Below are 12,615 nucleotides of genomic sequence, written 5' to 3'. Positions count from 1 at the left end.
AGCAGGTCACAAGAAGTGCTGTGGCACACTGATCGTGCCTCAGTTCATCATCTTCAGAGGCTGATCAGCTTTGGAGGCTTTCCTCAGTAGACATTGGTTTTGTTTGGTTTTGGTTTTTTGTTTTTTTTTGAGACAGGGTTTCTCTGTGTGTGTAGCTCTGTCCTGGAACTTACTCTGTAGACCAGGCTGGCCTTGAACTCAGATATCTGCCTCCTGTCTCTGCCTTTCAAGTGCTGGGATTAAAAGTGTTGGGTTGGGGATTTAGCCACCATTGCCTAGGGAAGCGCAAGGTCCTGGGTTCGGTCCCCAGCTCCGAAAAAAAAAAAAAAAAAAAAAAAAAAAAAAAAACAAAAAAAAAAAAGTGTGCACCACCATTGACTGGTAGGCATCATTTTTATTAAGTGATTTATTAATATCATGCTCCTGCTGATGTGGTGGAGAGAAAGTTCCTACTGTTTAGATTTTGGCGAAGGATACTCATTAAAGGTGTTTATCTGATTACTGTGTGCAGTGGCACATAACCTTCAGTCAGCTCCTCAGGAGGCTGAGGCAGGAGGATTGCTTAGTCTTGGAATTTCAGGCCAGATTGGGCAATGTAGACCTACTCATCGACAGAGAGACAGTGTTTACCCAGATCCCTTCTGTTGGCTGTCATTGACATAGAACATTTAGGTTCAGAAAGTATTGGCCCTGATGGACACATTAGTGTCTGTGCTATGGCCTCCAGTGGCCTTTCCCTTAAGATACAGTACTTTCTGGTGTCTGTGTGTTCATTGTCTGCTACTCAACTGATGCCTACTACTAACTAATGCGGTGCCACACCTCCCCCCACTTGACTTATTTGCATAGAATAAATTACCTTCCTTATTCACTGTTAAGTGACATTGCTGGGCAGTGGTGGTGTCTGCCTTTAATTCCAGCACTTGTAGCACGTGGGCGGCTGAGGCACGTGGATCTCTTGAATTCCAGGTCAGCCAGGGCTACACAGAGAAACCTGTCTCAAAAAAAAAAAAAAATCAATAATATATTCTTTGAAAATTTTTCTTTAAGAAAATCATTTGCTTCAGTTAGTGTGCAAAGTAGTGGGGTTTTGCCGAGGCACTTTGCCGAGTCTGTCGTTATACTTGGTTTACCCCACTGCTTTTCCCAAGCGTCCTGTAGGTCTTTGTGTTTTGGGGGTTTAATTTTGTCAGACGAGTCTTCCGATTCTGTGATTCAGGCTGACTTTGAAAGCAAGTTCGACGTGAAAATGCTGGAGAATTTGCTGGACTCAATATCTACACAAATCCCCGTGGAAAAACTCTGTTCCTGGTTTAAAAACGACGTGATTCCCTTCGTGAGGAGGATTGTGCCTGAAGGACAAGTGAGTGGCCTCGACCTTCTCCACTCTTACAGATTTGACTTAGTTTAATGCTCCCCATGAGATCCCTGGAGAAGCCCTTAGATCGTCTATCTAAGACGATAAGCTGCATGCAGAGGGGCACGCTTCAGTCTCCGCACGCAGGATTGCTGGGAATTTGAGTCCAGTCTGAACTACACAGGAACTTACCGGCCAGCCTGAGCTCCTGAGTGCGTCCCTGCTCCAGGAGAAACACCCAGCAGAGATGGCGCCAGAATGTTAGCATGTTCAAGGTCTTGAGTTCAGCGTCCAGCCATGTAATTGAGAAACAACTTCTGAGAGAGCGTTAGAGGGCTAGAGAGGCAGCTCAGTGGTTAATGGCACGTTCTCCTCTTCCAAAAGACCTGGGTTCAGTTCCCAGCACCTTACAACCTACAGTTCCAGCTCCAGGAGATCTGCTGTACCCCTCAACCCCACGCATATTTTTTAAAAATTCTTAAAAGAAAAACTGTTTTATGAGAATTTTATTCTTAAGTGGTGTTTCTGTTTCAGAACATTCTTGCAAAGTGGCTGGAACAAGCCTCAAGGAACCTAGAGCTAACGGATAAGGTGAGGTCCCTCTACAAAGGTGACAATGACGTTTGCACTCCTACAGCAGCCTCAGACTTGATTTTTAACAATCTTTGTGTTTTTAAAAGGCAAACTGGCCAGAAAATGGACTTCAACTGGCAGAGGTCTTCTTCACTGCAGAAAAAACAGACAAATTTGGATTCTCGTCCTCTTGGCACTGGATCTCCTTGGTATGATGTCAAGATGAATTTTATGATGAAATTGTAGCATCACAGCAAAGAGTTTGTGTATATACAGAAAAGCGTCTTTTGTCTCAGTGCACTGAAAGGGAAAACCTTTCTTTTCTGCTGTATCTATTATAACCTCGACTGTTTCAGTATAGTCTGTCTACACTGAACCAGCCAAAATGAAAGCAGTAGACATTTTAAATGTAGAATTGGGATTTTCTGCACTAGTGGGATTTCAGAGTCCTTTCAAAGGATGAAAAATGATGGATGAGAATCAGTCAGCAGGAGTCAGAGCTGCTTCACTTACTTAACCCAGGAAGGGAGCCGTGCTCTGCTACAATGGTTAGTCTGCAGAAGCGGCAGTGGGATGTGGGCAAGACTCAACACTACGGCATTTGCCTAGCGTGAGTCAGGCTCTGTGTGTGGCATCACAAACCGAAAGAAACCCTGCTACAGGGGGTCATGATCAGGGTGTAGTTCTGTGGGGAGCTCTATTTGCCTCCTTGCTATAAATTTCTTTCTGTCTCCCTCCGCCCCTCCCTTCCTCCCTCCCTCCCTCCTCCCCTCCCTCCCTCCCTCCTCCCTCCCTCCCTCCCTCCCTTCCTCCCTCCCTCCCTCCCTTCCTCCCCCCCTCCCTCCCTCCCTTCCCCCTTCCCTCCCTCCCTCCCTTCCTCCCCCCCCCCCCCCCCTCCTCCCTCCCTCCCTTTTCTCCCCTTTTTCCCCCCTCCCCTCCCTTTTTCCTTTTTTTCTTTTTTTTTTTTTTTTTGGGGACCAGCAGCGCTCTACCACTGAGCAAATCCCCAACCCCCCTTCCTTCCTTTCTTTCTTCCACTGTTGTCCTGGATCTTACTCTGTAGACCAGGCTAGCCTCAAGAGATCTGACTGCATCTGCCTTCCGAGTGCCTGGATTAAACACGTGCATTACCACCGCCTGGCACTTCTAAATTTCTTAAAGTTAATTTCTCTTTCTTTTGAATTTTCTCAAACAATAAAGGCATGAGTCATACTAGGAAAAGTGTGCGCTTTTATATTTTTCAAAATTTTATTGGGAGTACTAAAATTGAGTTTATAAATTAATATATAAGATGTAATGAAATCTATCTTGAAGTACTCAGTACTTTAGTACCAGACAAATGTGATCTTGCAGGCTGTGTATTAAGGCGGCTAGCATGTAGCATGATTGCCACAGTGCTTGCTGAGCATGCATGAAGCCCTGCACGTGTCCTCAGGACCACGTAAACTGGGTGTGTTGGTGCATACCTGTACTCTGAGGGTGTGGGCGGTAGAGGCAGAAGGATCAGAAATTCAAGGACAAGGGCAGCCTTGGCTTTGTATCCAGTACAAGGCTGACCTGGGCTACTGGAGATCCTGCCCAAAACAAACAAACTAACAAACAAATAATACACACACACACACACACACACACACACACACACACACACACTCACGTGTACAGTTCTCACCTTTTTTGTAAATTACTGATGGCTTTGAGATAAGTCCGAGTGTGTTTCCCTATCACACTTTTTGTCTCCTTGACCATTTTAATGTCTTTGTTGTAGAAGGATTATCAAAACACAGAAGAAGTCCAACAGTTGCGGACACTGGTGAGCAAGTTGCAGGAGCTGATCATCCTGCATAGGAAATACAACTGCAGGCTGGCCCTCTCTGAGTTTGAGAAGGTGAGAGTGGCAGCCCCCAGCACTGTGTGGCTTTTGTATCCAGTTGTGGCAAGACACTGCATCATTTATGCCCTCCTCCCTGTGCCTCATCTAGGAGAATGCCACCACTGTGGTGTTCCGCATGTTCGACAGGGTCTCGGCCCCAGAGCTGATCCCTTCCGTCTTAGAGAAGTTCGTGAGAGTTTACATTCGGGAACAGAATTTGCAAGAGGAGGAACTTCTTTTGCTCTATATAGAGGTAACATTTTCTGTATTGTAAAGTATTCATCTCCTATTATGTGACTATATGTGCACACAGACACGGTGTACATGTAGAGGTCTAAAAGTTGGGAGACTCGGTTCTTTCCTCCCCCACACGGGTCTGGGTGTCTAACTCAGGTCATCAGGCTTGGGGGCAAGGGGCTTTACCCACTGAGCCGTCCCCTGCCCCTGCTTCTGTCTGTGAAGCCTGTGCAGTGCCTCTTCATGCTAAATGCTTGACTCTGGAAGGAGTGTAAGGCTTTACCACTAGCAACTATGACGCATTTTGAATTGATCCAGAATATGAGCTAATCTGTTATCGTCAGAGGACCTCGCAGCTGTTAGAGAGGCTGAGGGGAGGGTTACTCAGGCACATAAGTTCTAAACCAGCTAACAACACAACGAGATCCCAAGATAAAGATAAAGACAGACAGAGGTGTTTCCCAAGGGCCTCCAGCGAGGTATTAGGAGTGCTCAATACTTAAAAGGTTTTGACAGAAGGTGATGAAGATCAGGCCTCCAGAATCTAATCTCCATCCCAACCTGGCAGGTTTTATGGACAGTACAATATTGGCTTTGTTACTTTTGATGTTTTTGTTTTTGTTTTTTTCTTGAGACAAGATCTCTATCTAACCCTGGCTGTCCTGGAACTTACTATAGACCAGACTGACCTCAAACTCACAGAGGTCAGCTTACCTCTTAGTGCTGGGTTTAAAGGCATATGTCCTACAAGTGGCCCAATAGTTTGTAGACCCTTCAGAAATACGTCCTTTTTAAGTGTTTTGTACTATATAAAAGTGTAAGCTAAATTTTTGGCAACTTTAATTTTTTTTTTAAATTTACCATATGTGAGAGTGTGTGCGCACCTCTGTGCATGTCTGTGTGTGTGTCTGTTATGCATTAATTGTATGTGTGAGTTTGGACATGCACATCCCACAATAGCACCCAGGTAGAGGTTGGAGAACTCCTTTCCTGGGTTCAGTTCTTTCCTTCCAACATGCGAATGCCTGGGAGCAAACTCGGGCCAGCAGGCGACTGTACCTGCTGATTACCTTGCTGGCCTGTTTGCCACTTTTTAGTAAGAGTTTCTAATTTTGTTTGTTTGTTTTTCAAGACAGTTTCTCTGTAGCTATCCTGGTGGCCTTGAGTTCACTGTGTAGACCAGGCTGGCCTCTGCCTCCTGAGTGCTGGCTGTTAAAGGTCTGCGCCACCATGTCTGGACTGAGCGTTTCTAATGTTTAAAAGCATCTCTGGTTCTCTTCCTTAGGACTTACTAAAGAGGTGCAGCTCAAAGTCAATGACACTGTTCGACACAGCGTGGGAAGCGAAGGCCATGGCCGTGATAAGATGCTTGTCTGACACAGATGTAAGCAAACGCCAACTGCTGGGTTCTTCTATTTTGGGTAGGGAGTTCCCTTTTGACCTTGGTTCTTAAAGCTATTTTCTGGTCGTAAAAATGATATATATATTGGTTTGGGAAATTTTTCATAGAATGTAAAAAGAATAAAAAGATAAAAACATGCATAAATCTATTTCCTTTGGTAATGGGAAATAAGATGAAAATGCTCTCATTCCATTGCCAAAAGAATTGCCATGGACGTGCTCCACCGACGGATCTCTCTGCTCCGGATCCGCAGTTACTAGGAAATGGAAACTCGTAGCTTTTGTTGGCATGGGGCTTTTAAATGATTTCCCACTTCCTCATAAAGGCAGGGACTCCTGTGTCCACAGTCCCAGCATTTACAAATCTTTTTTTTTTTTTTTTTTTTTTAAAGATTTTTTTTTTTATTATATATAAGAACACTGTATGTGTCTTCAGGTACACCAGAAGAGGGCATCAGATCTCTTTACGGATGGTTGTGAGCCACCATGTGGTTGCTGGGAATTGAACTCATGACCTCTGGAAGAGCAGTTGGGTGCTCTTAACCGCTGAGCCATCTCTCCAGCCCGCATTTACAAATCTTAAGTGGTATATGAAGCCTTGTCTTGGAAAACCAATTAAGTATAGGTAAATAATTAAATATTTAAAATATAAGGGCCTCATGGATTCTCTCAGTCAGAGAACATGAGGTGAGGAGGAGCCGTGTGAGTCTGGAGGCAGTTGGAGGAGGTAAATCCAGGTACACATGATCAAAAACATTGATACACGTATGAAATTCTCACAAAGTACATTGAAAGATTATATTTAATCTATGAAAGTATCTTTAAACTGGGGAAACTGCTATTAAGTTGGAAGACAGCTGAGCATGTAGGAAGAACTCTTCAGCTGCTGATTGACAATATCCTAGGAATTTAATAATGGAATTACTCAACTTCGTTTTGTTGTGTCATATCAGAGATAGCGTCTCACATATCCCAGGCTAGCCCCAAATTCACTCAGCAGGAGATGGTGCTCTTGAAGTTTTTTAGATTTAGTTTTTGTTTTGTGCATTAATGTTTTACTTGCATGTATGTATGTGCACTGTGTGTATTCCTGGTGCCCATCAAAGGTGGTGTCCCAGCTCCTGGAACTGGAATTAACAGATGGTTGTGATCCACCTGGTTTGAGTTCTGGGAATCGAACTCTGGTCCTCTGCAGGAGCATCAAGTTCCTTAACTGCTGAACCATTTCTCTAGGCTGACCTTGAACTTGAGTTCCTGCCCCTCTTCCCTCAAGGGCTGGAATTACAGGCTTTTCTCACGGCAGCTGGTTTGAAATCATTCTTTATGTTGACAGTAGGAGAAGTGCATGCTTCTGCAGACCGAGGAAACGCTCTCACTCTCCCTGTCCTTGATGATCGCAGTGCCAGTCACTTATGTGAGCGGCATCTGAGGGCAGGGCATTGTTCCCGTGTGGTCTCTTTGTAGCTCATCTTTGACGCTGTGCTGAAGATAATGTACAAGGCCGTGGTTCCCTGGAGTGCCGCTGTGGAGCAGCTGGTGAGACAGCATCTGGAAATGGACCACCCCAAGTGAGTCTGCCGGAGACTGAATGCTGCTGGTGCCCTGCATGGACGGGCTTGATGCTGGAGTCAACCTCCAGTTGTGTTTTCCGTTGCCTGTCCTTAAGGTCTTGCTAATGCCAGTACCTTTTGTTTAGAGTCAAGTTATTACAGGAAAGCTACAGACTCATGGAGATGAAGAAACTCTTGCGAGGCTATGGGATAAGAGAGGTGAATCTCTTGAACAAGGAAATAATGGTAAGCGCGAGTCGGACTGCTTCCTTCCTCTTGCTTATGTTTTAAGGCAGCACGGAAAACTTCGTATTCAAAAAGTTATCAGAGCTAGGCTTATTATGTGGGAGAGGGAGGTAGGAGGAAGACACAGGAGTCAGGTCTCGATTTCTACCATGTAGGTTTATGGCGGGAACGCACATCCTCTGACTTGGCAGCAAGTACCTTTATCCACTGGCCCCACAAGTCATGTTTTACTCTTAGGTCCAGCATAGGTTTTTTTGCTACATTTTAAGGCTTCTTGAGGCCCTGTTAATATATATGTATTATCTCTTCCAGAGAGTGGTCCGCTACATTCTCAAGCAAGACATCCCGTCGTCTTTAGAAGACGCTCTGAAGGTGGCCCAAGGGTACAGGCTGTCCGATGACGAAATCTACAGTCTAAGGGTCATTGATCTGATTGACCGAGATCAGGTGTGGGGCTTTAGGTCGTGTCATAGGCTGCTACGCTGACTCCACCTCGTGACACTAAACTGTCCAAGCTACCTTCACAAAACAAAGTAAACAAGCCGTGTCAGCGTGAACACATTCGAACAACCACTGCCCTTGCTAGCTCAGCAGGGAACATAAAGGAACTACTTTTGTGTACTTTTGAAAGTGTCTTGTGATTTGCTAATGGTTATACAGCTCAGACCCAGGTTTTTATATATGGCATAGGACTCAATTCTAAAGTGAGGTGTGTGATGTTGTGGGCTTTCTGCCTGATTATTTTAGGTGTTACAAATTGAAACTAAGGCCTCGTGCATGCTAATTATACGTTCCAGCACTGAACTGTCACCTGTTTTGTAACTTCAAATGTCTTTATTGCTTCATATTCAGCAGTCATGGGTATGCTCAAGTGCTAAGGTGATCTCCATTGCCCTGGGTTGATTGGAAATTTAGCTTATGTGCCCCTGTCACTCAAAATAGGATTGTCAGTGTTTGAGGTTTTGAGAAGGCCTCATGAGATGCTCTCATTCTATGGCCCAGCCTGTCCTGGAGCACTGTGTAGCCCAGGCTGGCTTTCCAGTGCCCTGCCAAGTGCTAAGATTGTATGCGTGCTGTGCCACCAGACCTAATCTTCAAGTGATCAGATTTATATTTTATTTTTAGACGTTTCTTTATTTGTGTATATGGGCATTTTTTGTCTGCCTACCCATGTGCACACAAGAAGGGGATATCAGATTCCATGGGACTACAGTTATAGGAGATTGTAAACTACGACGTGGGTGCCAGAAAGTGAATTCAGAATTCTTGGAAGAATTCTTATCCGGTGCTCTATTTTTTTTTTTTTTTTTTTTTTAATCCGGAGCTGAGGATGGAACCCAGGGCCTTGTGCTTGCTAGGCAAGCGCTCTACCACTGAGCTAAACCCCAACCCCTTATCTAGTGCTCTTAACCGCTGAGCTATCTTTCTTGCCCTGAGATTTTTAAAGACACTAAGCTGTAATCTTTTTTTTTTCCCATTCTGCTAATTGATCCAATGGTCTTCACACGAAGTAGCGTAGGTCAGAGACTGTTGGTTTTTTTTCTTCTCACTTCCAAATAGAAAAGAAAGAGCTATTTTCAAACTATTCCTTGTAAGGACCAGCTATTTTGTTCCTTTCTTTCTTTCCAACACTGGTCACAGGGGGAAGATTGTCTCCTGCTCCTGAGGTCTCTGCCTCCCGACAAAGCCAAGAAAACCGCAGAAAGAGTCATCATCTGGGCTCGACTGGCACTGCAAGAAGAGCCTGACCGTTCTGAAGAGGTGAGGCGCGGGGGCGGGGGCGGGAGCAGGAGGAAGGACCTTGCATTCCAGCCAGCCTGGCTCCCTTATAAATCAGGAAAAACAAAAAACAAAACAAAACATCAGAGCTTAAAGATGCCCTCAGTGGAGTCAGTTCTTTCCTCTGGCATAAGAAACTTAGTGTCACAGGGTGTGGTGGCATTGACTTTAATACCAGGTAGAAGCGGCCAGCCTACCAGTCAATTTAATGAATTCTAAACGAGCCAGGGCTACATAGTAAGACCCTGTCTCCTGTCTGTCTCTTTCTGTCTGTCTCTGTCTCCGCTTCTCTCTCTCTCTCTCTCTCTCTCTCTCTCTCTCTCTCTCTTTTTCTCTCTCTCTCTCTCCCTCCCTCTCTCTCTCACATACCCACACATTCACGTGCGCGCGTACACACACTTAAAAAGAAGAAACAAAATATAAACCAAGTATCTAATTTAGCAGAATAGTTAGATTTTTTAAGCCTGAAGAAATGCCTCCCAGCTTTAAATAATCTATTTCATTTTGACATCAAGTTGGGAAGTAGCCCCATTATAGAATGACTGCAGAACACGAGCTCTTAAGTGACAGTTTGGTTTGTTAGAAAGTAGCAGAGCCTCGACTCAGACGCCGTGGCTGTTGCCACTGCTGCTGTGTGCACGTTTAACTGCTGACTGAATAAAGTGTCTCGTGTGGTCTCTGGTGAATCACACCCCACCCCACATCACGTCCTTTAATTCATGCTTCTCTTTCATTTTTTCTTTTGTCTTTTGTTAAATATTTTAAAATAATTGCTGAGAGCATAGTTAAGTCTTCACTAGCGTATCTAAGCCGTTTATGAGCCTTCCGCTCTGTTCTCTAAGCTTTTTTTTACCTGAGGAGGTCCGCATTGGTTACTGTGACCCCACAAGAAAAGGAAAGGTCTGTGGACCCCAGTGTAGTTGAAAGGCTGTAGGTTAGCGTCTCTCCCAGCAGCTCCACTGTTGGTGTTGGTGTTGGTGTTGGTGTTGGTGTTGGTGTTGGTGGTTCTCCATACCTGGCCTTTGTGACGCTCTTACAGCCTCACAGCTGCCGGACTGCAGCCTCACATAAGCCTCAACCACTCGATACATTATTTTTCTGATTCTTTGGTTGTTTTTTTCTTTGTTTGCTTCCTTTATCTTCTTTTGTTTGGGTTTTCGGTTGGTACTGAGGACGGAACTCGTGCCTGAGATGTGCTAGGCAAATGCTTCTCTATTCCCCAGCCCACGTCCGTGGTTCTTATGTGTGTTTTTGCGTGTGTCCAGCTGAGGTGATCACTTACGTAGATTTCACTGTGCATATTTTAGGACAAGGCCTGGAGAATATCTGTGGCGAAGACATCGGTGGATATTCTCAAAATCCTGTGTGATATTCAGAAAGGTAGTTTTCCTAGTTTCTGTTTCTCAACTTGGTTTTCCTCTCAAAATTCACGAAGGTTCCATGAGAAACATCTGATCTTTTTTTAAGGTAGTCATCTTAGACCAGAACATGTAAGCCGAGTTACTTTCTGTTTACACGTTTTATTAAGCTGGTCATGGTTGGACTAGATACCGATGTAGCTGCGTCTATGATGATGGGAGAAAGCCCATGTAAACTTGAACTTAAAACAGTTAGGAAAATCAGTTTCTTGGGGGTGGGATTATAATTCAGAAGGACTGCCATTCTTTTATATTTTATTATCTTTAGTTATGTGTATGCATGTCTGTTTTTTGGGTATATGCGCGTGTCTGCACAGGCCAGAGAGGTTGGAGACCCCGAGCTGGTGTTACAGGTTGAGAGATGCCTGATGTGTGTGCTGGGAATTGAACTCTGATCCTGTGGAAGAGCAGGGCATGCTCTTAACTATACATTCATCTTTCCATTCCCTGCTATTTTATTATAAGCCTTAACCTTCCCTTTTCTACCTCCAGGAAGAAGGTTTTTTGTTGTTTTTTTTGTTTTTTTTTTTTTTTTTTTTTCAAATTTGATCTTTCTTTGCACTTCAATTATGTCATATCGGGGCAGTGAAACTGTTAGAGCAGCAACTGAAAGTCACCACAGAAGACTTACAAGAAAACCAAAGTTAACTGAGTAATCTATAAGAGTACTGGTTTGTCGAGGTCATAATCCTAGAGACTGAGAAGTCCAAGACATGGTGGCAGCATTTACTCAGGGTCTGCCAGGGGCCTTGCTGCATCATGATGTGACAGAGGGCACCATGAATTTAGAAGTACTAAGCTAGAGCCACCAAGCACTCTTGAAACAGCCTAGTGACCCCTCACTGAATCAACCAGCTCACGATGAGTTCTCAAGTCACCTTTCAGAGCTCCTCTTCCTGTTACTGTGACAGTCTGGGGGAAATTCAAGTTAGGCCATGTGGGAGTCAGTACATCTGCTGTAACTTTTTAAATTGTGATTACAGACAATCTACAGAAGAAGGATGAAGCTGAAGAATTCCTGAAGCGGTTTAAAATGGTTGCTAGTTTACAGGTAAAGATGTTGTGCTCATAATCAGTGCGCCTGACCTTAAATGGTTTCAGCCTTCAGAGATGGTGACACACCGGTTCTTTTTTCTCAGCAACTTTATTCCGGTGTAATTCATAGATCACATACAGTATTGATAATTTTTGGTAGATTGGATTTCCAGTTTCTTAACATTAGAGTGAAATACACGTAACAAAACGATTCATTCTGGCCGGCTCTCTGCCCACATTGCAGTGGTAACAGTTACATTCGCAATGCCATGGAGCTGTCTCCTCTGCTATTTTCACCCAGATCCAGACCTCTGTGGCAGCAGAACTCCCTCCAGGAGTGAGCCTCCCTCTCCTGAAAGGTCCACACCGCACAGAATTATCTGGACCCAGATGTCAAGAGTGTTAAAATTGGGCTGGAGAGATGGCTGGGTGGTTAAGAGCGCCGACTGCTCTTCCCGAGGTCCTGAGTTCAAATCCCAGCAACCACATGGTGGCTCACAACCATCTGAAATGAGATCTGATGCCCTCTTCTGGTGTGTCTGAAGATAGTGACAGTGTAATCATAATATATAATAAATAAATTAAAAAAAAGGTGTATTTAAAAAAAAAGTGTTAAAATTGAGAAGACCTTTTTCATAAGGACGCTTTCTTATTTTCCTAACTTTAAATGTTGGTAACATAACTTTTGAGCCATGAAAGTGTTGAAATCCTAATTTCAGAGTTTTAGCACTGAGTAAACATGGCCTTGTCTTGCTTCACTGCAGGAGAACTTCGAGGTCTTCCTTCCATTTGAGGATTACAGCGACACTGGCTTGGTAGCTGACCTTCGAGAACAGTACATTAAGGCACAGGAGAATGCACAGGCTGAGCACAAACTCAGGGTACCCCCAGAGCCCACCCCCGCCATGGGGACAAACTCGAGCATCAAGCCAAAGCTGCACAGACAGGCCCTGGTCCTGCAGGTGTCTGCACAGGAACTGGAGGCAGAGATGGCTCTGAGAGCCCTACAGGACGGAAAGGTGGCAGTAGCCCTGAGCAAATGCAGGTGACACCTGGATTCCTACCTTGTTCAGCTTGTGTGAAAGTGACTTTTGCTCTGTTCATTTCTTTGCGTTTCTATGACAGCGATTATTGGTTGGTTTCTCAAGA

The 12,615-nt window shown here is 44.5% G+C and overlaps 1 protein-coding gene across 1 annotated transcript in view; it reads left to right on the top strand.

Annotated features, from left to right (window-relative positions):
• Positions 1 to 12,615, top strand: part of Kntc1 (kinetochore associated 1) — a 73,063-nt gene that overhangs the window by 21,333 nt on the left and 39,115 nt on the right. Inside the window, exons 22-34 of the mRNA XM_032886927.1 lie at positions 1,220 to 1,363; positions 1,892 to 1,948; positions 2,038 to 2,139; positions 3,696 to 3,815; positions 3,910 to 4,053; positions 5,323 to 5,421; positions 6,903 to 7,006; positions 7,135 to 7,234; positions 7,547 to 7,681; positions 8,876 to 8,995; positions 10,321 to 10,393; positions 11,415 to 11,482; positions 12,231 to 12,511. Of these exons, the coding sequence (XP_032742818.1) occupies positions 1,220 to 1,363; positions 1,892 to 1,948; positions 2,038 to 2,139; positions 3,696 to 3,815; positions 3,910 to 4,053; positions 5,323 to 5,421; positions 6,903 to 7,006; positions 7,135 to 7,234; positions 7,547 to 7,681; positions 8,876 to 8,995; positions 10,321 to 10,393; positions 11,415 to 11,482; positions 12,231 to 12,511 (1,547 nt within the window). The remainder of the gene's footprint in view (positions 1 to 1,219; positions 1,364 to 1,891; positions 1,949 to 2,037; positions 2,140 to 3,695; positions 3,816 to 3,909; positions 4,054 to 5,322; positions 5,422 to 6,902; positions 7,007 to 7,134; positions 7,235 to 7,546; positions 7,682 to 8,875; positions 8,996 to 10,320; positions 10,394 to 11,414; positions 11,483 to 12,230; positions 12,512 to 12,615) is intronic.

The sequence above is a fragment of the Rattus rattus genome, chromosome 16, assembly GCF_011064425.1.
Source record: "Rattus rattus isolate New Zealand chromosome 16, Rrattus_CSIRO_v1, whole genome shotgun sequence".
Taxonomy (NCBI): Eukaryota; Metazoa; Chordata; class Mammalia; order Rodentia; family Muridae; genus Rattus; species Rattus rattus.
The sequence above is the reverse complement of the archived record's forward strand: the minus strand, read 5'-3'. Positions and strand labels throughout refer to the sequence as shown.